General features: G+C 39.1%; 14 protein-coding genes and 3 non-coding genes across 19 annotated transcripts; 8 read left to right on the top strand and 9 right to left on the bottom strand.

Annotated features, from left to right (window-relative positions):
* Positions 1–3562: 3562 nt before the first annotated feature.
* LOC118436374 (hybrid signal transduction histidine kinase M-like) lies at positions 3563–6725 on the top strand. Its single transcript, XM_035854330.1, has 2 exons — positions 3563–3955; positions 5625–6725. The coding sequence occupies exon 2, from the start codon at positions 5647–5649 to the stop codon at positions 6676–6678; it is 1032 nt and encodes a 343-aa protein (XP_035710223.1). The 5' UTR covers positions 3563–3955; positions 5625–5646; the 3' UTR covers positions 6679–6725.
* Positions 6726–6735: 10 nt separating this feature from the next.
* On the bottom strand, positions 6736–9053 carry LOC110853011 (2-(3-amino-3-carboxypropyl)histidine synthase subunit 1). Of its 3 annotated transcripts, none has more exons than XM_022101220.2 (5): positions 8977–9053; positions 8230–8445; positions 7545–8154; positions 7222–7376; positions 6736–7132 (listed from the first exon to the last, which is right to left on the bottom strand). In XM_022101220.2, the coding sequence occupies exons 2-5, from the start codon at positions 8420–8422 to the stop codon at positions 6771–6773; spliced, it is 1320 nt and encodes a 439-aa protein (XP_021956912.1). In that variant the 5' UTR covers positions 8423–8445; positions 8977–9053; the 3' UTR covers positions 6736–6770. The 3 variants fall into 3 exon arrangements, with proteins under 3 accessions (XP_021956912.1, XP_021956909.1, XP_035710221.1); XM_022101217.2 differs by having other exon boundaries at positions 8230–8496; positions 8905–8987; XM_035854328.1 differs by lacking the exon at positions 8977–9053 and adding an exon at positions 8930–8947.
* LOC110852998 (cytochrome c oxidase assembly protein COX11, mitochondrial) lies at positions 9002–10621 on the top strand. The gene is made up of 4 exons (XM_022101198.2): positions 9002–9220; positions 9364–9753; positions 9833–9988; positions 10073–10621. The coding sequence occupies exons 2-4, from the start codon at positions 9364–9366 to the stop codon at positions 10472–10474; spliced, it is 948 nt and encodes a 315-aa protein (XP_021956890.1). The 5' UTR covers positions 9002–9220; the 3' UTR covers positions 10475–10621.
* LOC110853581 lies at positions 10419–13382 on the bottom strand. The gene is made up of 6 exons (XM_022101866.2): positions 12717–13382; positions 12501–12635; positions 11930–12116; positions 11597–11815; positions 10957–11121; positions 10419–10881 (listed from the first exon to the last, which is right to left on the bottom strand). The coding sequence occupies exons 1-6, from the start codon at positions 13046–13048 to the stop codon at positions 10630–10632; spliced, it is 1290 nt and encodes a 429-aa protein (XP_021957558.1). The 5' UTR covers positions 13049–13382; the 3' UTR covers positions 10419–10629.
* A 404-nt stretch (positions 13383–13786) lies between these two features.
* Trnav-aac lies at positions 13787–13859 on the bottom strand. Its single transcript has one exon. It is a non-coding gene; the product is annotated as a tRNA-Val (tRNA).
* A 425-nt stretch (positions 13860–14284) lies between these two features.
* Trnav-aac lies at positions 14285–14357 on the top strand. The gene has a single exon. It is a non-coding gene; the product is annotated as a tRNA-Val (tRNA).
* A 649-nt stretch (positions 14358–15006) lies between these two features.
* On the bottom strand, positions 15007–15536 carry LOC110853363 (histone H3). The gene has a single exon (XM_022101626.2). It carries the CDS (start codon positions 15468–15470, stop codon positions 15060–15062), a length of 411 nt encoding a protein of 136 aa, XP_021957318.1. The 5' UTR covers positions 15471–15536; the 3' UTR covers positions 15007–15059.
* A 154-nt stretch (positions 15537–15690) lies between these two features.
* LOC110853365 (histone H2A) lies at positions 15691–16199 on the top strand. The gene has a single exon (XM_022101628.2). It carries the CDS (start codon positions 15767–15769, stop codon positions 16142–16144), a length of 378 nt encoding a protein of 125 aa, XP_021957320.1. The 5' UTR covers positions 15691–15766; the 3' UTR covers positions 16145–16199.
* Positions 16200–17004: 805 nt separating this feature from the next.
* On the bottom strand, positions 17005–17509 carry LOC110853366 (histone H2B.3-like). The gene has a single exon (XM_022101629.2). The coding sequence runs from the start codon at positions 17443–17445 to the stop codon at positions 17068–17070; it is 378 nt and encodes a 125-aa protein (XP_021957321.1). The 5' UTR covers positions 17446–17509; the 3' UTR covers positions 17005–17067.
* A 227-nt stretch (positions 17510–17736) lies between these two features.
* On the top strand, positions 17737–18193 carry LOC110853369 (histone H4). Its single transcript, XM_022101632.2, has one exon. It carries the CDS (start codon positions 17810–17812, stop codon positions 18119–18121), a length of 312 nt encoding a protein of 103 aa, XP_021957324.1. The 5' UTR covers positions 17737–17809; the 3' UTR covers positions 18122–18193.
* A 618-nt stretch (positions 18194–18811) lies between these two features.
* LOC110853361 (histone H1) lies at positions 18812–19651 on the bottom strand. The gene has a single exon (XM_022101625.2). It carries the CDS (start codon positions 19569–19571, stop codon positions 18873–18875), a length of 699 nt encoding a protein of 232 aa, XP_021957317.1. The 5' UTR covers positions 19572–19651; the 3' UTR covers positions 18812–18872.
* A 726-nt stretch (positions 19652–20377) lies between these two features.
* Positions 20378–20834, bottom strand: LOC110853368 (histone H4). The gene has a single exon (XM_022101631.2). The coding sequence runs from the start codon at positions 20759–20761 to the stop codon at positions 20450–20452; it is 312 nt and encodes a 103-aa protein (XP_021957323.1). The 5' UTR covers positions 20762–20834; the 3' UTR covers positions 20378–20449.
* A 226-nt stretch (positions 20835–21060) lies between these two features.
* Positions 21061–21566, top strand: LOC110853367 (histone H2B.3-like). The gene has a single exon (XM_022101630.2). The coding sequence runs from the start codon at positions 21126–21128 to the stop codon at positions 21501–21503; it is 378 nt and encodes a 125-aa protein (XP_021957322.1). The 5' UTR covers positions 21061–21125; the 3' UTR covers positions 21504–21566.
* An 805-nt stretch (positions 21567–22371) lies between these two features.
* LOC110853364 (histone H2A) lies at positions 22372–22883 on the bottom strand. The gene has a single exon (XM_022101627.2). It carries the CDS (start codon positions 22802–22804, stop codon positions 22427–22429), a length of 378 nt encoding a protein of 125 aa, XP_021957319.1. The 5' UTR covers positions 22805–22883; the 3' UTR covers positions 22372–22426.
* A 148-nt stretch (positions 22884–23031) lies between these two features.
* Positions 23032–23564, top strand: LOC110853209 (histone H3). Its single transcript, XM_022101458.2, has one exon. The coding sequence runs from the start codon at positions 23101–23103 to the stop codon at positions 23509–23511; it is 411 nt and encodes a 136-aa protein (XP_021957150.1). The 5' UTR covers positions 23032–23100; the 3' UTR covers positions 23512–23564.
* Positions 23565–24213: 649 nt separating this feature from the next.
* Trnav-aac lies at positions 24214–24286 on the bottom strand. Its single transcript has one exon. It is a non-coding gene; the product is annotated as a tRNA-Val (tRNA).
* Positions 24287–25592: 1306 nt separating this feature from the next.
* Positions 25593–27531, top strand: LOC110853285. The gene is made up of 6 exons (XM_022101537.2): positions 25593–26061; positions 26141–26275; positions 26390–26576; positions 26642–26860; positions 26914–27078; positions 27164–27531. The coding sequence occupies exons 1-6, from the start codon at positions 25718–25720 to the stop codon at positions 27410–27412; spliced, it is 1299 nt and encodes a 432-aa protein (XP_021957229.1). The 5' UTR covers positions 25593–25717; the 3' UTR covers positions 27413–27531.
* Positions 27532–27542: the final 11 nt, after the last annotated feature.

Below are 27542 nucleotides of genomic sequence, written 5' to 3'. Positions count from 1 at the left end.
TAAAATTCTAGAAATTTGAATGTAGCTAATTTAAATTTTCCATAAAGTCGAACAATATTTAGACTTTATATAATGTATGAAAGTATACACAAATATACGAAAGTCGTGAAGACGTTATGGTAAATGAAATGAGGACCACAACTAGTTCACATTTGCATGTATACATATTCGCTGGATATTTGTTGTGAAATGCAAAAAATAATTTCTGCCCTATTTTGAATATTAAACTTTATGTAACTGTAAATAATTTAAACGGTCAACATGCAAATTAACCCAAATTTTTCAGTTTATTTGTTAATTTAAATACGGAAAAGTTAGCAGCAACGGTGAAGAACTTAAAGTAAGGTTCAGTGCAGACTTTTTAATTTCCATACTTTGGAAGATTCGAACACAGGTTGCATATTTAGGCAACTCTGTGGATACGAATCTCAACAGAACTTGAATTTAGCTTATGAATTAAATTTATTTTCAATTAAGTCAAATTTGTGAAAAAATTTAATAAGTAGTTTAATCTTTTCTAAACTTATTTTCTAAATTGTATCTAATTTTTTTAACTCGCTCTTTTTTAAATTACTGTAATAACAATCGTTTCAAAAATAACTTCATCGTAAAATATTCTTAATAAGTACATAATCGCAATGACGCGAAAGTCATAAAGATAAGTGAAATAAAGAGCAATTAACAGTCAGCGATGAGCATTTAAATTTCTCGGAATGTCATGAATAATCTACAAATCGCCATTATTATGACATGAACACCAATTACTTCCTTAAACGGAAAGCTATCAGGATTGATTTTATTTTCTATTTCGTTGTTTTGCTTTCTCCTCAACTTGATCGCGTGGAGAAGCAAAAATCGTTAAAGTCATGATTCATAAATGGAATCATGACTGTAATTGGTTCGATTTCGAGTGAATTTCATTGTTAGTCAGTCTGCCTCTTTTCCTCAGAGAAAGTCTGTGATATGGAAAATATATATATTTGCATGATATTTGCGTGGATGGACAGTTTTGCTGGTAATATGAAACCCACCACACTTGTCACTCGTCACTCAAAAAGGGTTGGATGGCATTAAATAATTGACGTTTGTCTCACAGGAAAGATTTCCTGGTAAGTATGTAAGTATGATGATTATTGACAAGCGTATTAAAGAGACGATTTATATGATTAAATGGAAATATGCAAAGTCTTTAGTTCGTTATATTTCTGTGCTTCAAGTGGTAAATACTAGAAAATTCTCGTATGATATACAACACACGGAAAGTGACACAGTTTTGCGGTACTAATGTACCGAGAGCTTTCTCTTGTCGAGAAAGGTGACATTTTTTCAAGTGGATGTTATCCTTCAGCTTTCAAGTGAAAACAAATAAATCGACATTCTTGTACTTTTTAAGTATTTAGAAAGCAATACATGTATCGTATGCAAATATGACAATGGATGAATGTTTTGCAGTGATACGTAGATAAAATTTGACCTAGAGAAAATATACTTCAATTTTCCCTTCTCTCATGCATAAAAATTGACGATAAATAAATGCAAAGATTATGCAGGATAAAGTTGTCTTTTCAAATTCTACATAGGCTTAAATATTAAGTAGATGAGAAAGGTGAAAGTTCATTCTTAAAGTTGCCCGACTTTGTTTAATCATACTTAATTATGCATATTATGTATTTGACTGGAAATGTGAACTGAAATCGATATTGATTATAATGTGACCATTAAGACATCGACAAATATTTTGTCTTATCCATTTATCCAAATCATATCAATACGACATAAATGTGTATATGTACATATACCATTCATATTTATTATGCTCATCTCATTAGTCTAGTCTCATCTCCCTCTTGTCAATTCAACTCTATATATTTAGCCCTGGCAAACGACTACTTATGTCCTGACATACAAAACGAAATAAATGCGGATAAAACCTTAATTCCCTTTTGTGCATGGACTTATGTACACGGAATTAAAAGAGAAAGTCTGGAATTAAATACCTATCACGACCAAATCCATGCGCCTCAACCTTTCCATTGTGACCTATAACTGTCCCCTCAACACTTATTTCTCCAATCAATCCATCCATCTCGCTTTTGTTTCTCAAGTTATGAATGTGTCTCCTCGTTCGTATTTATTCATTTAAAAGGTGGACACACTTTCTCCACAGTCCATTCAACCCTTTCTTTAACCGAAGACAAATCGAGTATACGCATCAAGAATACGTCTACCAAAACCACCACCAGGACTGAAAACGTGAACAAAAGAGGGTCTTAATTTCTAATTAATTCTTTATGAATAGCGTGGACGTGGACTGCGTAGTCGACAGCCATGAACTCGTCCTCGCTGGTTGCATGGTTGGCGAAAAGCTACATTTCAACATGCCCGTTTCTTTCATTGTCCTCTGGAAAATGACCAAATCAATGGTCGCATACAATAAAAAAGTAAAGTACAAAGGAGAAAGTAGTGTCCATTAGTTCTGCTCTATTTAACTGGCTGTACTGTATGCAACTGCCTCGCTGTTATCATGCAAGCAAATATAATGACAAGTGACGCCCAGGCAATAACTGACCAATTAACTTTACATTAGAAATATTTAAGTGAAAGTTAATAATTTACGTATGTATGCAAAAATGGGCCAAAAACTGTACAAACCAGGCAAGATTTGTCTACAATATTTCTCTTAAATTTAAATACAATTTACTTTTCTACGTGGCAGATCCACGCAATTATTAAAAGATTCTTACACACCTGCCACCAAATCGCTTTCTCTCCATGCCATGATTCATTCCGTGTCTCCGTGCCCAATCCATTATTAGTTTAGCTTAAGGAGAAAGCTCGCATATCGTGGATTGAATGGCGTACACTCGAGTTGTATTTACTGGACCTATGTATTCCAGGCCACGTTTCGCTTATTGAAAGCAATGAATGTGTATGTATGTACAAACCTATGTATCTTGTCTTCCCAGGATACCAATCTCTTCTGAGTTTCTGCATGAAACTGCATGAAATGATTTAAGAAAATAAGTAACATGGGCGAAACTGTGTTGCACATATTTTTAGTTTTCTCCCAGACAAAATTTCAGGAAATTAGAGTCGAAATTGAATTTTTTTGTGGAGAAAGCTACCATTTTTCGAAGTTCTCAGGTTAAAGTAATAAGTCAAAATTGTAATATTTCGACTTATACAAAACATGTTTCTTAACATTACGACGATAATACCATGAAATGCATATGCAACGATAATTAACCTTAATTTTACCTATGACTTGGCCCATAAAAAATAATTTTGCTAATTTCCTTTCTCAGAGAAAGTGAGCGAAATATGGCAATATTTTCGCTCATGTGCAATTTCTTCTCCCACGTCTGTGGCGGCACACTGGTTGCAAAAAGTAATGCCAATACCAATTCCACCCTGCAAATCCTCCAGCAAATAGAATACACCTGCTGCCTCTGCGAATTCGATTCGATTGACACGTATGAAAAACATAACACACGGCGGCATAACTGTAACAGACGGGTGACACTATAACTGTCCCAGTGATATTTAACCAAGCGCACGACGACCATCATCCCATAATCCTGCCAGGCTTAGTTTACTTATTACTCGGAATTTTCTCCGAAAGGTGAACATGACACGTTTGGGGCTTAGTTAGTTCCCTGAGAGAAAGCGTATAAGCGACGACGCTGGTTGTGGTCGGTCGGCGGAGAGAGAAAGTTGACATTTTACTTTATCAATACACATATATCATCGCATTTTATAGTGTATTCTCTCCTTCTTCCTGGGTATTAATGTAGAATCAGTTCTTCTTTAATAAACAAACAAATATAAAAGGGTCGTCGTTTCCCTTTCACCTTTCGAAAGGTTTGATGGGTTTATACGGCTCTTGGTCAATCATGACAAAATTGTTGGGGGTTGGTATTCCGGATTGAGATCTACTTGCACTTTTGTCGACCAGGTAAATAAAAATTGGATGAAATATTTAGCCATTTAAATATTTTAGGTGAAAGTCTTTTATTACAGTTTTGTTAAAAAACAATATTTCTGGGATATGAAATCGGTGGTGAAAGCAGGAGAGGAAATGACTCGATTTTAACTCTAAGAAAGCTCAGGTGCACGGAATGTTCGATACTCATCGATAAGCAATTAAATCCTTTTCCTGGAATTGTAGTGCATACGCAATTATTATTTTGCTGAGGCAAAAACAAGGCACAACAATGGCAATTACGCAGGGAAATTTAATAAGTATGGTGAGGATATTAATCCCTCTCAATCTGAATTTCTGATAAAGGATATCATTTAAATCTAATAAATTTCATTTAGCATTTTCTATTGCAAACTAAATTAATTTCAAATAACAACAATAACAAACAAACAAAAAGCAAATCATATTGTAACAAACACAAAAATCCATCAAAATGTGAACAAGAGTTCAATGCATTGAAGTGAAAACTCTTCACTTTTGTTCACATTTTCCATACGACTCACAACTTTCATCGCATACTTATTTACTGCAAAGAATAAGACCGACATTTCTAAAAGAACAAGAACCCATAAGAAAAGTGTCATCTTTTACGTCACTCAATAACCAAAGAACAAGTAGGAACGGACATATCAATAATGAAAGTTAGCATTTTCCTCTCATTATTACTTCTTCGAAAGGTTACCATTGTTCGTTTCTAGCACCCTTGAAATTTCGAAAATTCTCTAATTCTCAGTTCAAGGAAACTTTCTGCGTAACAAATACGCAAACAGAATCATTAACTCAAACTTTGACCATTGTGATAAAATATTTTGTAAAGGATTTCCTTCGAGATTAATTTATGTCATCGTGATATGTCGATGGCTAAGCTCAACCTGCTCTCTTGCAAAATTAATGAGCAGTTTATAAATATTTTATTCTTCGTCTTCTTTACAATGCTCTAAAAACTTGACAAGTAAAAAAAACGAATATGCCGACCTTGAATTTATACCTGTTCGTTATGTCTTATGTGAAAGTTACCCTCGAAACTTTTCACCGTGAAAGTTGCACTCTACAATAAAACCGAGGCAGGCTAATTCATGTCATTTCATGTCATGTCAGCTCTGTGCACATAGAAATATACATATGTATTTGTGTATAATGTATGTACACAGGTCTCTTCAGGTACATATGTCGTAATGCAAGTAATCAATTCTAAAGTCAAATCCGTACCTTGTCTGTATTTTTTTGCGATGCACTCGGCCAATTGCATGTGCCAATTTCCATATAAAATAAGTACAATTCTGCTAATAGTGAAGCTACAAAACAAACATCAATCCAGCGAAAAATGCAAAGATATCAAGTTTAAAAGCTGACTAAAAATACGTATGCTTTCTCCATTCACATGTCCAGTCCACTAACTAAAGAGTGACGAATATTTGTCCACCATCAACCATGCTTAAAATGGTTACAAAGCTTTCCCCACCTACACGAATAAATAAACCTCTCTCTCTAAGAATTTGCATATCCATTATTAACTTGACTGACTCCCCATAACTAAAGGTGCATGAAAAGTTATATAGTCTAGGATATTGATATTGATTATGAACATTTAACAAGAAATCGATATTATTTATCCTCACATTCTCCTTTAAATATTATGCAGAGAGAGGTGTCCATTTGTCACCATGTACGGTCGCCACAACGGCATCCTGCTCGATCTGGAGGATGATGACGATTTAGAATATCAGACCAATTATTCAACTTCCACCAACAATGTGGAACCATCTTCTTCTTCTTCGTCATCCCGATTTCAGCAGAATTTGCTGTTTCAACAACGCCAAACTCAAAATAATGTGGTGCCCAAAAAAGTGAACCCGGACCTTCTGGTGCCACCCACGATACAGTATCACAATCCAAAACCAATGCTCAATAATTACTCTCGGAGGAAAAGTGTGAGTGCAGAACCGCCCTGGAATTCACCTCCGCCTCCGCCACCAGTGATTACCTCGTCTTATCATCAAGACCAACCATATCATCATCAGAACGGATATCATTACAATAACTTATCCCCGACTAATCACCTCACTGTACCTGTGTTTCAACGGGACAATGCGATTACGGTGGCTCCCTCGCGAAATTCTCTCCTCGAGCCGAACGTTTTCGCTGGAGGGAGACTGACCACACCTTCGAACAACAATAATCATCACCACCACAAGAAAGTGCATCACCGGAAGCATAAAGGTCGCTCGAAAAGTCCGACGAGAAATGTACCACAATCTGAAAGTGGTGGTGCTGCAGGTACGAATGGGTGTTCCATCTTGGACAGAATTGATAACTCGATCCTCTCCAAGTTTGGGGATTGGTCAAAGATGGATGACAACAATTCATTACTCCGCTCAAACTCAAACAACACAAATAACTCAAAAAATTCTACTTCAACGAGACCCTACTACTTTCCGAAAAGAATGAGCAGTCTAGATGACGAGATATCCTTTTCAAGTAACAGCACCACACCCATCGGGACGGGGAGTAGTAGTGGTGGCGGTGGTGTTGGGTTGCCAAAATTATTCAAAAATTACGATACTGTCCTCAAGACGGCGAAGTTGGCTGATCAAAGTTATAATAAGATTGCTCTCAGTAAGGACAATAACGACCCAAATTCGATCCTTAGTGAGGCAAAACGGACACTGAGCCGATTCGGGGGACAGGAAATTTGATTGAAGAATATTTCTCTTAATATTTTTGAAAATAAATGAATATCAAATACAAACAAATCTATTTTGTAGAAAGTATTTTATTACCAATTTTTTCATACAACTTTGACAGGTTTGGGTGGCTTGGGTGGCATAAAATTAGGGGTGTGAGGTCCTAAACTTTCATATGCATAATAATCCATCGGGTGACCTTTATACTCACAGGAGGAGCTCTGATTTCCTGAACACCCGTCTCCACAATTTCTGCTCCCCCACATCGCCTCGAAAGGTGTAAGAATAGGAACTTGGAAGGCATTCCCCCAGTCGATACTTAACCTGGGACAAGCGAACTGTACCCACAAATCGACATCTTTAAACAACGCTAACTTAGCCGGGATCACTTCTGACATTAGGATGATGAAACAGTCGTGTCTTTCAGAAAGTTTATTGTAGACGTGCTCAACAGGTTTGGGATTACCTAAATTTATGAACAATTATTGTTAATATTACTTTATCAACTAATAAATTGCCAATTATGATTATACAATAATTTGTTTGATTATTTACCTTGTCGCCCAAGGGTGCCTTGAATGATTCCGATTTTTAGGCGTTTCCTTCCCATTTCGGCGGAAATCAGGGGAGCAACGGAGGACTGTCGGGATACGGAGAGAGCACCGTGGTCGAAAATTTCTTCTGTGAGGGAACGATTGTAAGGGTCGTAGCTGTTTGAATCAGAGAAGTTTTCATTAAAGTTGGTAAGTCAGTCATCGACAACATAAACAACCATACAAATTTAGGAAACTATTTTGTAAAATCTATATTTTCATAAAGATCTGGCTGGAATCAGTATTACTGTCGTATTGTTCTTAAAAATTTAGCATAAAACTCACCGATAAGCCAACATGGCCGGATTCGCCATCATCATCGCCTCCAAATGAAATCTTCCATCGCCGACGTAAATAATAACATCGTCCCCCACCTTGGGTGCCGTACATCCTAAAATCTCCCCCGCCGAGAGTGGCTTACTCCTCGGAATGTTAACCATGATGTGTTTCCTCCCAATTTCTTCGTTCCCATTTCCTGCCTCCAACCCTTGCTTAATTGCTGCCAAACTGTTCGCAAACTGGATTGTTGACACTAACGCGACCTTTACTTTATCCTCCGGCACATCTTTCTCTTCCTCAATGATCCTTCCTCTATTTCCTGTCTTGAGTTTGGCCTCCAGCTCGGATGATTGCATTAGAGAGGAAATAGATTCGATGGCCGACTCGACGTTGAACTTTATCGTGACGAAGACGTAAATCGTCTCGATCCTGTTGGCCACCGAAGTCGGGACGAGACACGAGTGACCGTAGTGGACAAGCAATTGCGCCCCGAGGAGGGAAGCGGTGAAATCATCGACACAGCAGGCACCATACGTCACGTCGCCCATAAGGATGGTGTCCACACCAGTTAGGGCGTGGAGAACTTGGGCGATTTTCGAGGCGAAAATTAAAAGGCCTGTAAGATGCAATTGATGCATAATGTTAAATACGTTTTCAATTAACATGACGTAATATTAATGTTGTCGCTTACCTTCCGGCATCTGCAACGCGACCGTGTTACATTCGGCCGTCTTCTTGATGCGCCAAACGGTTTTGGCAATTTCGAAATCATAATTCGGTGGGAGATATTTTTCACACTGGGCGAGAAGAGCAGGGTCATTTTCAAGGGCCTTAATTTGCGCTAAAGGCGACACGGAGGAGGCCGTTTTCTTGGCAAAACTCATATTAACTGCAACTGTAAGATAGCCTAATTTTACAAATTACAATTAATAATACTTAAGGCGGAATATCATGCTGGCTGATGCGGGGTTTTTTGTTTGAATTGTTGTGTCTCAACTTTCCCTTCCTCCATGTATTCAAATGGCGATTTTGAAAAATGTTCACCGCCTTTCGTTTTTAACAATATGAAGATATTAATGCACCTAAAAATCGGTAATTTTTAGGCTTACATAGTTAGGAGATAAAAATTTTGATTTTTTTCTTCAACAAGAAGATAAATATAAAATAGATGAAAAATAATCAATAAAATTTAAATATTTCCTCATTGAAGAAAAAAATCAAAATTTTTATCTCCTAACTATGTAAGCCTAAAAATTACCGATTTTTAGGTGCATTAATATCTTCATATTGTTAAAAACGAAAGGCGGTGAACATTTTTCAAAATCGCCATTTGAATACATGGAGGAAGGGAAAGTTGATACACAACAATTCAAACAAAAAACACGTGATACAATGCCACGTTAAAAGTTAAAGTCAAAATAATCCTCAATTTTGTTACAGATTGAAATGAGATGAGCATGTGTTGGATGAATTTGCCGGCAAAGCAGCTGACTGATCCAGAGCCAGAGTGATAAAAAACCTGCTGATTTTATAAACAGTGAACATTTCACATTTGTTATTTCAAAAAGTTTAACTTTAATTTCGAATTAATAAATTTGCCTTTCAAGACTTTAAGTTACTGTTTAACTCTAATGCTACTGCTGCTATTATAACGGTGGATTCGTCAAATAATCTCCAGAAATGTAAGGGTTTCTGTATAAATTGTGTTAGTTTTTGCACTTTTTGCTTAATTTGTTTCATTTTTCATATGAAATTACAATTAAAATTAACCATCGCTAGCTGTCTTTTTGATATATTAATTCTTGAATATTTAATTACATTTCAGATGACGAATTCCCTCACTTCCCGTTTGACAAACGTGTTTATTCACAACTCAAGCTTTCGACTTATTAATGAGCCATTTCCCAAAAAATATTCCTTTATATCACCCTCAACTCGTACTCCCTTGAAGTTAAAAGGGATAAGCTTCGCCCCTTGTTTGTGTCTTTATCGGCAATCAGTTCGTAATTATGGCATTCTTGTGCCAAAAAACGCAGGCAAGTTGTTTAACGGACGAAGCCAGTTTTTGGGAATTCGAAATTTTTGGAACGGTCCAATGTCCCCTGAAAAGAAAAAGACGCGGATAACATCGACAATGTACTATTTAGCAGCCTTAGGCGTATTAACGGTGGGGGCGTCATATGCAGCGGTTCCACTCTACAGGATATTTTGTGCGGTTAGCTCATCAACACTTGTTCCTTAATATTTTAGCGATGATAAACCTGCAACTTATTGTATTGTATCTATATTTCCAGTCCTACAGTTATGGTGGGACAACCTCAACTCATGCCCCAGACAAGGATTTGTCGAAAATAAAGAAAGTCATGAACAAGGAAATCAGAATTCGATTCTTTGCAGATAAATCGTCATCAATGCAGTGGAATTTCAAACCTCAACAGTCAGAGATTATTGTAAGTGTAGCTAATACCCAACGCATTTAACCACGCATCATAAGTTATATTATGCTTACTAATTATTTTTTACTTATCCGTTAGGTCACTCCTGGCGAAACAGCACTCGCATTTTACCGAGCTGAAAATAAAACGCCTCTACCCGTCGATGGGATTTCCACCTATAACGTCATCCCCTTCGAAGCTGGACAATACTTTAATAAAATCCAATGTTTTTGTTTTGAAGAGCAGCGACTTAATCCGGGCGAAACGGTTGAATTGCCAGTCTTTTTCTATATCGACCCCGAATTTGTTAAAGATCCCAAGATGGAAAACGTTACGGAGGTCTCATTATCGTATACGTTTTTCGAGTCGAAGGAAATGCCCGGATTTAATTTGGCAGACTTAATGCGACCTCATGGAAGTAGAGAAAATGCCAAAATGGGGGTCGTAGCGGCGGCCGAGAGTTCTACTAGTCCACCTGATAAACTGATTGCAACTAATTAAATAAGTTAGATTCCAACTATTAAGTTTATCATTTATTTTAAATTTATCAATCATTTATCATGAATTGAGGTGACAAAAATTACAATAGTAAATGTATAATTAATTAATTTTCTGAAAACGTGAATACATAACCAGTGGAACCTACAATTATTTGTTTATGACGCTGACATCAAATTTTCATACTCCTTCACCAGGTCGATCATCCCTTGAGCCATTTTTGTCGATTTTACTGGGTTCTTTACAATCCAGGCGTTCATAATTCGGTTGAATCCTTCCACCATCTCTTCCGACGTTGTTCCAGTCATACTTTCAAAATCTAATTCGTTATAAGCTACAAGAAACGCTAAAAAGTTTAAATTGGTCAAATATCCATAGTATGCTCGGTTCTTATAGTCGCTGAACAGTTCCTGATAATTTGATTTAAAGGATAATTAGTTAAATAATACTAATGATAATCTATAAATTCTCATGCAATATTTTACCTCGAAGGTGGTCGGGCATTTTTTGTTCAAATGGATCAACGTGTCTGAAAAAATTTTGTGATAATGTGCCAACAAATCTTTCAAGTGTTTCCGTCTGACTTCTGGTTTGACGCTGGTATGCAAAAAGTAGGTAAGGTCTACACTTGGAGATGTGAACCGTGTAAGCTGCATGAAAAAAAATCATAGATTTCAGAAAATTTGTATACCAAAAATTGTTCATATGTCAAGTAGTTCGAAGTAGAAATGAATGCAAAGTCATATCATAATCTGAATTTTTACAACGCAATTAGACAAAATTCAAATAATTCTTAATACGCAATTTTGATAAAAAAGTTTATGACTTTATATTTTAAAAAGCTTTTTTTCAAATTTCACATATCAAAAGTCAGTAAATATTATTTTCCATTTCTAGTAAAGTTGGTCGCGTCTGTAAGCATATTTGCAATTCTTTTTTGTTACAAAGTAACAATTTGCAAATTCTCGAAATGCAAAATGTTCTGGTTGCTACTTATCATAAAATGCAGGTGAATTATTGAATTTATCTTCAACCTTATCTTGCCCCCATATACATACACAAACATGCATACGTACAACTTTGTTAAGAAATGTCACATGTTAGGACTTTTTTCAAAATGCTTACCTGCAGATCTACAAACATGTGCTCCTTGATGAGCTTCTTTCCATCTGAATCTGTATCAACTTTGAACAGCATGTTGTTATTCCAGCAGTCGCCATGATTCACCAAAACGACCTTGTCCTCAGGACTCACGGCCAAACATTTCAGAACGCCTGTGAACGTTTGTCCAATCATGGCTGCTAATTTGGTCGTAGTTTCTTCCGCATCAGGTAATGATACGCCCTTTCCAAAAAAATATAAGAATGACTGTTAATAAATAGCTTATCAAAATAACTGATTATCAGAATCATCTATTTTGCTACCTCAATTAAATACGAAATATAAATTGCTCTTAACCTTTAATATTGTTAAGCAGGTATTTATCGCATTATCAAACATTCCATGGACTGCAACATTCGTCTCCGAGATAAGGGCCTCATGGCAGATAAGCTCCCATTCTGAAGGGAAAGTTGCCCTTCCCCCATATTCGTCAACCATGCAATGAGTCACGGCATGAAATTGAGCAAGGTTTCCGAGAACGTGTCTAATCAAAATAAATGGATATTGCAATTACTTAAATGACTTAAATTTCAAACTCGCATTAAAATCGTTGCAGGTATGAAACGGACAATATTAAGAATCCTGAGCATAATTTAGAATGCAATTAAGTATTAATTTGCGAAAATTTTAGCAATTCTGCCATCACCAACTCCATAATTAATAAATATTTTGTGTTAAAACATACTATGAAATTGAAATCTATAAACTTTCTCTGAAAAACACACCGACTTCATAACTCAATTTTTTCCCATACTAAAAAGCAATGTACATTTAGGGAAACTTAAGTCCGTATATTTTTGCATCCCCCAATTTCCAATAATTTTCACTTTCGTAAATATTATCATTGCAATTAACTAAGTTCAATTACTTAGCAGTTTCCAGATCTTGTAACTCTTCCTTCGGAAGCATGACAAATTCATCGTTCAAAACGTGATTCTCCAGAACAACCATGTTTTCGTCCCCGTAAAGACACGCTGGGAAAAAGTGTAGTAAATCTTTACACCTTTATAAACAAATAACATTAAATTATGTGGCTATTTAACGCATTTTAAATTAAATTTATACCATTTTATCAATAACTTACCCTTCAAATTTAGCACAAAATTCTCTACAAGCTGGTAAAAATTTGTTGAAAAATTCCGACTCTTTGTCCATGATTTTCATATCTCGTGACGCCTTCGTATAGAGTTCACTATTCGTGAACTTTTTGACGAAAAGATTCTTCGCTTTTTTAGTGACATCCTTAAAATTGATGGTGACATAGACAGTTGCAGTGGCAGAGTGCTCCCCCCTCAGTTCTGGGGGGTGAACCATCGTAATTGTGTCGATCTCATCCTTTATTCCGTGGTCGCTCAGAATGGACGCCAATTTCTCCTGCAGTTCTAACGGCACGTCCTCAGCAAGAGGGGTGGTCATTTTGTTTGTAAGGTATTTGTACGTATTCTTAAAATGTACTTAAACTAAGAATTTAGAAAACTTTGGAACAAATTTAATTTATTTGAACAAGTAATGTGATCTGTTTGTAGGAATTATCAGTACTGTGTCATACACATATGTGGCTGGAGATTATACATGTCGATTGTCGAACGATTCACAACCCAAAAGCACATGCACCGGCACAAAAATTATGTACTAGAGCAAAGCACACTCCATAACCATAACCTTGACGGTTTTTTATTATTCCTCCACAGAATGATCGTTCTTGATTCGTTTCACATTTCATTCGACATCCTACGATATCGAATCGTAGGATTGCTTCACGTGAAGGAACTGTAATACATAATTACATTGTTACCTTGTTGTGGTATGCATATGCCAATCATAGATTTGTATATACTGCATGTAAGTATATGCATACTAACAAAAATAGTTGGTACATATGTATGTACCATGAACTTTTTAGCAAGCAAAAATAATCGGTTTCCGTCGGATCGGTTCGGTCAAGCGAAGGTCGGACAATTTATGAATTAGAAACTGAATGGGATGAATTGCAGATAAATTCTGAAATAATTTGAACAGTCATGCAAACCATTCATGCTACATGAGTTGAGCAGCTACATAAGTTTTAGTGGTGTTACTATTCTGCTAGCGCAAAGTTTTTACACTTTTTGGCTTTATTTGCACCAATTTTTTTTTACAAAACAGATGCAAAATTGTTCACACCAGGGATCGAACCTGGGACCGCCTGTGTGTTAGACAGGAGTGATAACCGCTACACCATGTGAACTGATTGAAAGTTATCGTTAAGAAGAACATTTTTAAGATAACAGATAAGCGCTTGCCAATTAGGTTGGCGATGAGATGTTTTATGGCTGTAGATAGAAATGAATGGGATCAGTATGCAGGCATGCGATCTTAATCCTTTCTATTGCACACATGCCGCTTGGATTGGATTTTAACATGTGCAAGTAATGAAACAATTCAAATTGTGCTTGTCCATAGCAAACTGATGACAAAACTTTTAAGTTGCGACCAGAATATCATTCAGGTCAAACAACTTTGTTTATTTATTTGTAGGAAATTATGCATGCAAAGAGATCAGGAGGAGCAACATGTAGCTGCATTTATTACCAGTTTATGACATCCCATGGTGAGGGGTGTGTTAGCCGTAAAGTAAAATACGTGTTGTTTCATGAGGTTCATTATCCATTTGTTCACATGGTGTAGCGGTTATCACTCCTGTCTAACACACAGGCGGTCCCAGGTTCGATCCCTGGTGTGAACAATTTTGCATCTTTTCTTAAAAAAGTTGACGACTTTTATTTTTTTGTATACAGTAATTTTTTTATATGACTGTTAATGTCCCATGTCGGACATAATTGGTCTGGAAGAAACCTGGCAAATGTCAATAAAGGTTCTTTTTTTACCAAGATACAATACAATCCATTATTTGGCAAGTAATAATAATTTGGTAACGCTAAATAAGTCATTTGCACTAATTAAGTAAGAATTGAGAAATATTTCAATTTGTGACTTTGATTAAATTGGAGTGCATTAGAGAAACGTGCTCGAGAAGCAAGCGTCTAATGCATGGCTAAATCCTTAAATCATCACATATTAATAACGGTGTAGTTTCATTCAATAGTTGATGACATGACTTGTGCTAATTGCTTATTTGTAAATCTTGCATCAAGTCGTAAACGGTGCGATATGCTTGTAGATATTTATGAAGGATATAATTATCTAAAATGTGTAACACCTGGTTAATGATAAAATCCTGTACTTAATCGAAAATAAAAATTGTAAAATAATTAATTACTTATTTTCACGATGTGTAACAAAAAGGCAGGGGGACAAGCTCGTGAAAATAATATGCGGCCATGTTTACATAAGATGCCGCATCATTTATGACCATTATTGCTCTTTGGAAAAAGTGGTGGCCCTTAAAAGGGCCGTTGGGTTGTAGTTGTTGTTTTGTGACGACAGTTTAGGCACGTTCTCCACGGATTCGACGAGCGAGTTGGATGTCCTTGGGCATGATGGTGACCCGCTTGGCGTGGATGGCGCACAAGTTGGTGTCCTCAAAGAGACCAACCAAGTAGGCCTCGGACGCCTCCTGCAAAGCCATGACGGCGGAGGATTGGAATCGGAGATCCGTCTTGAAATCCTGAGCGATTTCTCGCACAAGTCGTTGGAAGGGGAGCTTACGGATGAGAAGCTCAGTGCTCTTCTGGTAACGACGGATTTCTCGTAGGGCGACGGTTCCGGGCCTGTAACGATGGGGTTTCTTGACACCTCCGGTCGCAGGGGCACTCTTCCTGGCAGCCTTGGTGGCGAGCTGCTTGCGGGGGGCTTTCCCTCCAGTGGATTTACGAGCAGTTTGCTTGGTTCGAGCCATTGTTTTTGTTTGTGGATTGGAGTTGTTCTCAAGAGAAAGATGAGACAGCGAGTGATGAAGTTTTCCGTTTGAGCTGCTGGTTTTATAGAGAAGGGCTGAGTTCTGAGCGAGAAAGAGGATTGGCTGAAAGTAAGCAGTGAAAGCCCGCTCGCTCCTCAGAACTCAAGAGGTCTGCTCCGCAACTCAGCCAGTTGGTATAAATTCAAGCTCGATTCCAACAAAGTTCATCACAAGCTTCTCACATCTCGCTCTGAGAACAACTCTCCAAGTTCAAATACAACCAACTACTAATCAACATGTCTGGCCGTGGCAAGGGAGGAAAGGTGAAGGGAAAGGCAAAGTCCCGATCCAGCCGTGCAGGACTCCAGTTCCCAGTGGGTCGTATCCATCGTCTTTTGAGGAAGGGGAATTACGCCGAGCGAGTGGGTGCGGGTGCCCCGGTCTACTTGGCTGCCGTCATGGAGTACTTGGCCGCTGAAGTCCTCGAGTTGGCTGGAAACGCTGCCCGAGACAACAAAAAGACCAGGATCATCCCCCGTCACCTCCAACTCGCCATCCGAAACGACGAGGAGTTGAACAAGCTGCTCTCCGGGGTCACCATCGCCCAGGGAGGTGTCCTTCCCAACATCCAAGCCGTCCTTCTCCCCAAGAAGACGGAAAAGAAGTCCGCCTAATCAGCTTTCACAAATCTACACGCTCAAAACCCAACGGCCCTTTTAAGGGCCACCACATTTTCCAAAGAGCTCGAAAAATCCAGTACCGACATAATTATGACTTTATGACCATGCACTTTTTTCGTTCATATGCTTCATCAATTATTTTCATGCGGTTATTAGTTGAGAAATTAATAACAAAATAGTGCGGTTAGTTAATGGTGTAAAACAAGATGAAACGGGTCATTCATTATTTTTCCTTCATTTTCAGAGCATTTACTGTTTATACAATCGAAATCACTGATTTCAAATCAGGAATCTCATCCTCTTCAAATGCATACGATGAATAATAATGCTCCTTCATAGCTTAGTTATGATATGATTGACTTCGATTCCGGCTCGTGCATAATAACCTAATCCGAATAATACTCGTTGTTTTACGCAGGATTTTCAGCATTTTAGAAATACATACATGTAGATTTTATAAATATATATCGCAATCTCTCATCAAAATTTCATATAATTACATATTTGTATGTACTGACTGATTGCAGATTGTGACTAGCACGACAAAATTGAATAGTGTAATAAATTTTTATAAGAAATAAACTAAAATTATGTTCAGCTTATTTTGACAAAGCCGAGTCGAAATTCAATTTCAATTTTATGAGTTGAATAAATAGTGTTTACATAATCATGATAATCCAACTACTCGACTGCATTTGATTTTGATCCTAGTTTTTAGCAACATTACACAATCTCAATTTTATGTCAGTAATATGTATGACTGCAGCGTATCAATAAATTGTGCAATATGATCAATGAATAACTGAGAATGAAAATAAATGCAAGTAACTTTTTTTTTAGCTCTTTGGAAAAAGTGGTGGCCCTTAAAAGGGCCGTTGGGGTTTTTTTATGGGAGCCGGAGCCGGTCAGGTCATCGTCTACTTGGAAGAGGTGTATTTGGTGACAGCCTTGGTGCCCTCAGAGACGGCGTGTTTGGCGAGTTCTCCTGGGAGGAGGAGTCGGACGGCCGTCTGGATTTCCCGAGAGGTGATGGTTGACCTCTTGTTGTAGTGGGCCAGGCGAGAGGACTCGGAGGCGATTCGCTCGAAGATGTCGTTGACGAACGAGTTCATGATGGACATGGCCTTGGAGGAGACGCCAGTGTCAGGGTGGACCTGCTTGAGAACCTTGTAGATGTACACGGCGTAGGACTCCTTCCTCTTGCGGTGTCGCTTCTTCCCGTCCCCCTTTGGCAAGTTCTTGGACTTGGACACGGCCTTCTTCCCCGCAGCTTTCCCTCCAGTTTTTGGTGGCATCTTGCAAAGTTGTAGTTTGAGATCTGCTTTTGGTGAATTCAGAAAATTGAATGATGATGGGACGGAGACACGACGAAGCTTTTATATGCGGAGGCTGAGTTGTGAGCTGAGTCGTGGAGAACTCAACGGAGTTGCGGGAATGGAGGGAAAATCTTGGGTTCAGTTGCCGAGAGAATTCCTGAGTTCTCACTTGCGAGGGAACTCGAGTGGAGGGAAGAGAGAGGAGGAAAAAGTCTACCCGGTTCACCAACGTCCGCTCTCGCTCTCAAGGTGTATATAACCAATCTCATTTCACTCATTCTGCATCACTCGACTTATTTTAGCTTTTACAAGTCTAAACTACTTCTCATCAAATCATTTCAAAATGACTGGTCGTGGCAAGGGAGGAAAGGGACTCGGCAAAGGAGGCGCCAAGAGACATCGTAAAGTCTTACGTGATAACATCCAGGGAATCACCAAGCCTGCTATCCGTCGTCTTGCTCGTCGTGGGGGTGTCAAACGTATCTCTGGTCTTATCTATGAAGAGACCCGTGGAGTCCTCAAGGTCTTCCTTGAAAATGTCATCCGAGACGCCGTCACCTACACCGAGCACGCCAAGAGGAAGACGGTCACCGCCATGGACGTCGTCTATGCCCTCAAGCGACAAGGCCGCACCCTCTACGGATTCGGCGGTTAAACTGATCTCGTCCCTTCATCAAGCCCACCTTATCAACATCTTATAACCCAACGGCCCTTTTAAGGGCCACCACATTTTCCTAAGAGCTATAAATTAATCAATCTACGTAATACATTAAATGCATACATACATACATGATGATGTTTTTTTACTTATTATTGCACTGGTCAAGTTTATGATAAGAGATATATCTATATCTATGCGATTTATATTGGATTCGGTGCATGGCTTTGTGTCGGTTGATGATTATATGGAGGAAATAGCGACATAAAATTAAAATTCTTATGAAAAATAAGTACAAACTGAAATGATTCTCAAAATTACATTGCTGTGATGTTGGAGTGAAAACCTAATAAATTTTGCATACAAGAATATCATTAAATCATCAATGATGATGCATTTAATTATTATGAGACAATGGCGACGTTGTCATCCGGACGAACGGGCGTCTGCTGGAGGCACATTTTGTTGGTGACCGTTGTCGCAATCGCACAGCTCATTTGTCATCATTAATTGTCGAATGGTTTAACAAGTAATGTGTTGAGTGAATAGCTTTCTGTGTTATGTTACTAATTGAAAGCAAATTAAATTTTAAGCAAAATTATTACATTGTGATCGATTCATCTCTAGTAATTAGGTGAAAATCATGAAAAACAGGACAATTATTAGACCATAGCTCTTTGGAGAAAGTGGTGGCCCTTAAAAGGGCCGTTGGGTTAAAGTTTGTTGTCAGAAGAGAGGATGATGATGTTTAAGCCTTTTTGGGGGCAGCTTTCTTAGCTGGCTTCGCCTTCTTGGGAGACTTTGCTTTTTTCGCCTTGGGAAGCTTGACCTTTGGAGCCTTTTTTGGAGACTCCTTGGGCTTAGCAGCAGCAGGTTTGGGTGCAGCTGGAGATGATGATGCTGCAGCTGGAGCACTGGGTGCGGCTGCAGGTGCTGCGGCCTTAGCTTTCTTCGGCTTGGCAGCTGCCTTCTTTTTTGGAGACGCAGCTTTCTTCGCCTTGGGGGCGGCCTTCTTCTTTGGGGAAGCAGCTTTCTTGGGTTTGGTGGTCTTCTTTTTTGGAGACTTGGCCTTCTTCTCCCCAGCAGCAGCCTTAGCAGCGACTGGAATTTTGAAGGATCCACTCGCCCCAGTTCCCTTGGTTTGGGTCAGTTTTCCAGTCTCAACCAATTTCGTAATAGCTTTACGAATGAAGGTGGCTTGCTTGGTGGTGTCAACCTTGTAGGTGTCAGCGATGAACTTTTTCACTGCTTGCAGAGAAGAGCCATTCCTTTCCTTAAGGGACTTGACCGCGTTGATGACCATTTGAGTAGTGGGTGGGTGAGACGCAGCTGCCTTCGCCCCCTTTGGCTTTGCAGCGCCAGCCTTCTTCGGACTCTTGGGAGCCTTGCCTTTCTTCGCAGGAGGGGGAGTGGCCGCTGGAGCGGCAGTCGCAGCTTCTTCTGACATAATGATGTTTGTTGTTTTTGATGGTTTTTCTTTGAATGAGCCAGACAGCAGTACTGGATGCAGGATGAGGTAAGATTGAGATTACGACTGACTTTATAAGGGAATGGAGATACGAGAGTGCCGACGTACTCGAAGCAGCTGCTTTCCCTGCTGAGTTGCCAGAGTGGCGGTTGAGTTTTGAGCAAGGTTTCTTGCATGGAGGGAAATGGTGAGAACTTTATGAAGCGATTTTATCACGTAGCTTATTGCCTTGTGACTTGCTATTTGCTTTTATCGATGTCATCAAAAAATCTGATTTCCGCATCATACTCCACAAGTGTAGTCCAATGTGAATCCAATATTAAACCAATATAATGATTCTGATGAAATTACGAGTTATCATGATCTCCTAATAAACTCTCGCATCACAACAAAATGTGCCTCCAGCAGACGCCCGTTCGTCCGGATGACAACGTCGCCATTGTCTCATAATAATTAAATGCATCATCATTGATGATTTAATGATATTCTTGTATGCAAAATTTATTAGGTTTTCACTCCAACATCACAGCAATGTAATTTTGAGAATCATTTCAGTTTGTACTTATTTTTCATAAGAATTTTAATTTTATGTCGCTATTTCCTCCATATAATCATCAACCGACACAAAGCCATGCACCGAATCCAATATAAATCGCATAGATATAGATATATCTCTTATCATAAACTTGACCAGTGCAATAATAAGTAAAAAAACATCATCATGTATGTATGTATGCATTTAATGTATTACGTAGATTGATTAATTTATAGCTCTTAGGAAAATGTGGTGGCCCTTAAAAGGGCCGTTGGGTTATAAGATGTTGATAAGGTGGGCTTGATGAAGGGACGAGATCAGTTTAACCGCCGAATCCGTAGAGGGTGCGGCCTTGTCGCTTGAGGGCATAGACGACGTCCATGGCGGTGACCGTCTTCCTCTTGGCGTGCTCGGTGTAGGTGACGGCGTCTCGGATGACATTTTCAAGGAAGACCTTGAGGACTCCACGGGTCTCTTCATAGATAAGACCAGAGATACGTTTGACACCCCCACGACGAGCAAGACGACGGATAGCAGGCTTGGTGATTCCCTGGATGTTATCACGTAAGACTTTACGATGTCTCTTGGCGCCTCCTTTGCCGAGTCCCTTTCCTCCCTTGCCACGACCAGTCATTTTGAAATGATTTGATGAGAAGTAGTTTAGACTTGTAAAAGCTAAAATAAGTCGAGTGATGCAGAATGAGTGAAATGAGATTGGTTATATACACCTTGAGAGCGAGAGCGGACGTTGGTGAACCGGGTAGACTTTTTCCTCCTCTCTCTTCCCTCCACTCGAGTTCCCTCGCAAGTGAGAACTCAGGAATTCTCTCGGCAACTGAACCCAAGATTTTCCCTCCATTCCCGCAACTCCGTTGAGTTCTCCACGACTCAGCTCACAACTCAGCCTCCGCATATAAAAGCTTCGTCGTGTCTCCGTCCCATCATCATTCAATTTTCTGAATTCACCAAAAGCAGATCTCAAACTACAACTTTGCAAGATGCCACCAAAAACTGGAGGGAAAGCTGCGGGGAAGAAGGCCGTGTCCAAGTCCAAGAACTTGCCAAAGGGGGACGGGAAGAAGCGACACCGCAAGAGGAAGGAGTCCTACGCCGTGTACATCTACAAGGTTCTCAAGCAGGTCCACCCTGACACTGGCGTCTCCTCCAAGGCCATGTCCATCATGAACTCGTTCGTCAACGACATCTTCGAGCGAATCGCCTCCGAGTCCTCTCGCCTGGCCCACTACAACAAGAGGTCAACCATCACCTCTCGGGAAATCCAGACGGCCGTCCGACTCCTCCTCCCAGGAGAACTCGCCAAACACGCCGTCTCTGAGGGCACCAAGGCTGTCACCAAATACACCTCTTCCAAGTAGACGATGACCTGACCGGCTCCGGCTCCCATAAAAAAACCCCAACGGCCCTTTTAAGGGCCACCACTTTTTCCAAAGAGCTAAAAAAAAAGTTACTTGCATTTATTTTCATTCTCAGTTATTCATTGATCATATTGCACAATTTATTGATACGCTGCAGTCATACATATTACTGACATAAAATTGAGATTGTGTAATGTTGCTAAAAACTAGGATCAAAATCAAATGCAGTCGAGTAGTTGGATTATCATGATTATGTAAACACTATTTATTCAACTCATAAAATTGAAATTGAATTTCGACTCGGCTTTGTCAAAATAAGCTGAACATAATTTTAGTTTATTTCTTATAAAAATTTATTACACTATTCAATTTTGTCGTGCTAGTCACAATCTGCAATCAGTCAGTACATACAAATATGTAATTATATGAAATTTTGATGAGAGATTGCGATATATATTTATAAAATCTACATGTATGTATTTCTAAAATGCTGAAAATCCTGCGTAAAACAACGAGTATTATTCGGATTAGGTTATTATGCACGAGCCGGAATCGAAGTCAATCATATCATAACTAAGCTATGAAGGAGCATTATTATTCATCGTATGCATTTGAAGAGGATGAGATTCCTGATTTGAAATCAGTGATTTCGATTGTATAAACAGTAAATGCTCTGAAAATGAAGGAAAAATAATGAATGACCCGTTTCATCTTGTTTTACACCATTAACTAACCGCACTATTTTGTTATTAATTTCTCAACTAATAACCGCATGAAAATAATTGATGAAGCATATGAACGAAAAAAGTGCATGGTCATAAAGTCATAATTATGTCGGTACTGGATTTTTCGAGCTCTTTGGAAAATGTGGTGGCCCTTAAAAGGGCCGTTGGGTTTTGAGCGTGTAGATTTGTGAAAGCTGATTAGGCGGACTTCTTTTCCGTCTTCTTGGGGAGAAGGACGGCTTGGATGTTGGGAAGGACACCTCCCTGGGCGATGGTGACCCCGGAGAGCAGCTTGTTCAACTCCTCGTCGTTTCGGATGGCGAGTTGGAGGTGACGGGGGATGATCCTGGTCTTTTTGTTGTCTCGGGCAGCGTTTCCAGCCAACTCGAGGACTTCAGCGGCCAAGTACTCCATGACGGCAGCCAAGTAGACCGGGGCACCCGCACCCACTCGCTCGGCGTAATTCCCCTTCCTCAAAAGACGATGGATACGACCCACTGGGAACTGGAGTCCTGCACGGCTGGATCGGGACTTTGCCTTTCCCTTCACCTTTCCTCCCTTGCCACGGCCAGACATGTTGATTAGTAGTTGGTTGTATTTGAACTTGGAGAGTTGTTCTCAGAGCGAGATGTGAGAAGCTTGTGATGAACTTTGTTGGAATCGAGCTTGAATTTATACCAACTGGCTGAGTTGCGGAGCAGACCTCTTGAGTTCTGAGGAGCGAGCGGGCTTTCACTGCTTACTTTCAGCCAATCCTCTTTCTCGCTCAGAACTCAGCCCTTCTCTATAAAACCAGCAGCTCAAACGGAAAACTTCATCACTCGCTGTCTCATCTTTCTCTTGAGAACAACTCCAATCCACAAACAAAAACAATGGCTCGAACCAAGCAAACTGCTCGTAAATCCACTGGAGGGAAAGCCCCCCGCAAGCAGCTCGCCACCAAGGCTGCCAGGAAGAGTGCCCCTGCGACCGGAGGTGTCAAGAAACCCCATCGTTACAGGCCCGGAACCGTCGCCCTACGAGAAATCCGTCGTTACCAGAAGAGCACTGAGCTTCTCATCCGTAAGCTCCCCTTCCAACGACTTGTGCGAGAAATCGCTCAGGATTTCAAGACGGATCTCCGATTCCAATCCTCCGCCGTCATGGCTTTGCAGGAGGCGTCCGAGGCCTACTTGGTTGGTCTCTTTGAGGACACCAACTTGTGCGCCATCCACGCCAAGCGGGTCACCATCATGCCCAAGGACATCCAACTCGCTCGTCGAATCCGTGGAGAACGTGCCTAAACTGTCGTCACAAAACAACAACTACAACCCAACGGCCCTTTTAAGGGCCACCACTTTTTCCAAAGAGCAATAATGGTCATAAATGATGCGGCATCTTATGTAAACATGGCCGCATATTATTTTCACGAGCTTGTCCCCCTGCCTTTTTGTTACACATCGTGAAAATAAGTAATTAATTATTTTACAATTTTTATTTTCGATTAAGTACAGGATTTTATCATTAACCAGGTGTTACACATTTTAGATAATTATATCCTTCATAAATATCTACAAGCATATCGCACCGTTTACGACTTGATGCAAGATTTACAAATAAGCAATTAGCACAAGTCATGTCATCAACTATTGAATGAAACTACACCGTTATTAATATGTGATGATTTAAGGATTTAGCCATGCATTAGACGCTTGCTTCTCGAGCACGTTTCTCTAATGCACTCCAATTTAATCAAAGTCACAAATTGAAATATTTCTCAATTCTTACTTAATTAGTGCAAATGACTTATTTAGCGTTACCAAATTATTATTACTTGCCAAATAATGGATTGTATTGTATCTTGGTAAAAAAAGAACCTTTATTGACATTTGCCAGGTTTCTTCCAGACCAATTATGTCCGACATGGGACATTAACAGTCATATAAAAAAATTACTGTATACAAAAAAATAAAAGTCGTCAACTTTTTTAAGAAAAGATGCAAAATTGTTCACACCAGGGATCGAACCTGGGACCGCCTGTGTGTTAGACAGGAGTGATAACCGCTACACCATGTGAACAAATGGATAATGAACCTCATGAAACAACACGTATTTTACTTTACGGCTAACACACCCCTCACCATGGGATGTCATAAACTGGTAATAAATGCAGCTACATGTTGCTCCTCCTGATCTCTTTGCATGCATAATTTCCTACAAATAAATAAACAAAGTTGTTTGACCTGAATGATATTCTGGTCGCAACTTAAAAGTTTTGTCATCAGTTTGCTATGGACAAGCACAATTTGAATTGTTTCATTACTAGCATGTGTAATAAAATCATACGACAATGACATAGTTGCACAAATTATAATTTTCCAAAAAATAATACATCAAGTATTTAAAATTTAAATATCAGGAACTTCTTAGCTGAGTTAAATTAAATTGTATTTCGTTATGTACTTTTACTTTGCAGAGAAAATAGTTCTACGTCAAATGACATTAGTTGAACAAAGATGTCACAAATTTTTTCAAACAAGTTTATTATTTTTTTTTTACATAAGAATTCATGCTCTGTCTAGATCAGCGTTGATTCGGTGAGCAATATACAGACGATAGTGGTTGTTGTGTGCGTGTGGTGACAAATTCGTTCATCTGATTGTACATCCCCGGTTCAATGTGTGAGTAATTTTTTGCGAATTTGTTGGAAGAAATGGTTATGATAAAGTTATTGTCATTTATGGTATGAATTCTGGTTCGATGCGAGTTACTAGTCCGTCCGTACTTCAGTTTATCGACTCGCACCGTATGTACATGCATATAATCAATTTCATGCGATCTCTCATTTCTTGCCTTGCCTGGAGTTGGACATTCGGACTCGGATAATGCTACAAAGTGCATGGAAGGCCAATTTTTGTATAATCCAAATAACCAAAACAATTCGGTTCGGTATTATACCGAACCGATCCGATAAAATTCCGAGTTTTGTAAACGTTCGTATAAACTTATGCCACTTTCTCATCTGCCATACGACCTGAAATTAGGTAGCCAAATACACAAGTATCTCAATATTACCATAAATGGGCATGCACGCTATTTCTAGCAGCAAGTGCCATGTGCCCCAAGCATTCAATGCCGTATAACAAGAATGGTTCAGTTCATGGTCATGTTATATCCAGTCCAATGTAAATACAAATCTAGCTCTATGTAGCTTTACCACTGTTAAAGTAGTAACAAAAAGTCAAGGCCAATTAACATTGTAAATACGTAAGAGCAACCAATTATTGTGATGTACATACGTCGGTGCTATACACATTTATGTTCGGTGCCGATGTGATGATGAATCACGAATCAACTTGAAGTATTATCTCTGGGTACATCAGGGCTTTGTTCATCAGTCGTATTTAAGATCCGGCTCGAGTGGCAGTAACAAAATTTGTCTGAAAATCGCTGAAAGTTTCTCAATTTTTGGGTCGCACGAACTTGGAATATTTTTACAACTTTGACAAAATGACACCTAACCCTACCGTCGCTATTGTTGAAGATGTGCCGACCGAAATGCAGGAGAAATTCGCGTCCATTCTGAGCGATCACGGAATAAAGGATGAGATCGACACTATTACGATGGTCCACCCCCCAGAGTTGAAAGGGGAGCATATGGCCACTGCGACAGTCTATGTCACCATCAATTTTAAAGATGCCACTAAAAAACCGAAAAATCTTTTCGTCAAAAAGTTCACGAATAGTGAACTCTTTACGAAGGCGTCGAGAGATATGAAAATCATGGACAAAGAGTCGGAATTTTTCAACAAATTTTTACCAGCTTGTAGAGAGTTTTGTGCAAAATTTGAAGGGTGAGTTAATACAAAATATTAATTTAATTAAAAATGCGTTAAGAGCTACATAAATAATTTAATGTTATTTGTTTAAAAGGTGTAAGGATTTACTACACTTTTTCCCAGCGTGTCTTTACGGGGATGAGAACATGGTTGTGCTGGAGAATCACGTTTTGGACGATGAATTTGTCATGCTTTCGAAGGAAGAGTTACAAGATCTGGAAACTGCCAAGTAAATTTTGTAAATTTTTAATGAACATGTATACAGACAAGACTAATTTTGTGGGCAAAGGGCAATTGCAAACAAAGAATCTAAATGCTTATGAATTTTGATAATTTTTTAAAGGCACGTTCTCGGAAATCTTGCCCGATTCCATGCCGTTACTCACTCAATGGTGGACGAATGTGGGGGGAGGGATGCATTTCTGTCAAAGTGGAACCTTGTATGTCATGAACCTCTGATGACCGAAGATAATCCTTTCGTCAAGGGGATGTTTGACAATGGGCTCAACACCTGCCTGACAATTTTGAAGGTGAGTTGATTAGAATCGATTGAAATGCAACCTGTTTTGACATAAACACTGCACATTTTCTGCAGGGTGTCTCATTACCCGATGCGAAGGAAACTGCGACCAAAATAACAGCCATGATTGGACACACGTTCACAGGCGTTATGAAATGTTTGGCCGTGAGCCCTGAGGACAAGGTCGTTTTAGTGAATCATGGCGATTGCTGGAATAATAACATGTTGTTCAAAATTGATACAAATTCGGATGGAAAGATGGTCATTAAGGAGCACATGTTTGTAGATCTGCAGGTAAATACGCGAATTGCGATTTTAATATTGGGACTTACTAACTTTGTGCGTAGATCACCAGGTTCACTTCTCCGTGCGTCGATGTTACCTATTTTTTGCATACCAGCGTCAAGTCAGAAGTCAGACGGGAGCACTTGAAAGATTTGTTGACGCATTATCACAGCACTTTTTCTGGCACGTTGACCCGCTTCAATAAAAAGTGCCCGAATACCTTTGAGGTACAATTTTTCAACCGGTTTACATATATTATAAGACAATTACTACTAAATTCTTGTGTAAGTGCATGAATATTCTGGTAATTAGGAACTCTTCAGTGACTATAAGAGCCGGGCATACTACGGTTATTTATCCAACCTGAATTTCTTCGCGATGATTGGAGCTTTAAAGGAATTGGATTTTGAGAATATGGGCGGAACAACGCCGGAAGAGATGGTGGAAGGATTCAACCGAATCATGAACGCCTGGATTGCGAATAATCCAGTAAAATCGACAAAAATGGCTCAAGGGATGATTGATGTTGTGAAAGAGTATGGAAATTTGATGGAATCTTAAAACAAAATGTTGACTAGTTTGTCACACAAGAATTATTTTTGCCAGTATTATGTAAATAATTGCATAAAAAATTGCAATAAAAATGCACTTTTAAATAAAGTTGTCAGTTAAAGATTGAATTAGTTTTGAC

Source organism: Folsomia candida, unplaced genomic scaffold (assembly GCF_002217175.1).
Source record: "Folsomia candida strain VU population unplaced genomic scaffold, ASM221717v1 Fcan01_Sc008, whole genome shotgun sequence".
NCBI classification, from domain to species: Eukaryota; Metazoa; Arthropoda; class Collembola; order Entomobryomorpha; family Isotomidae; genus Folsomia; species Folsomia candida.
Note: the sequence above shows the minus strand (reverse complement) of the source record. Positions and strands in the feature narration are given on the sequence as shown.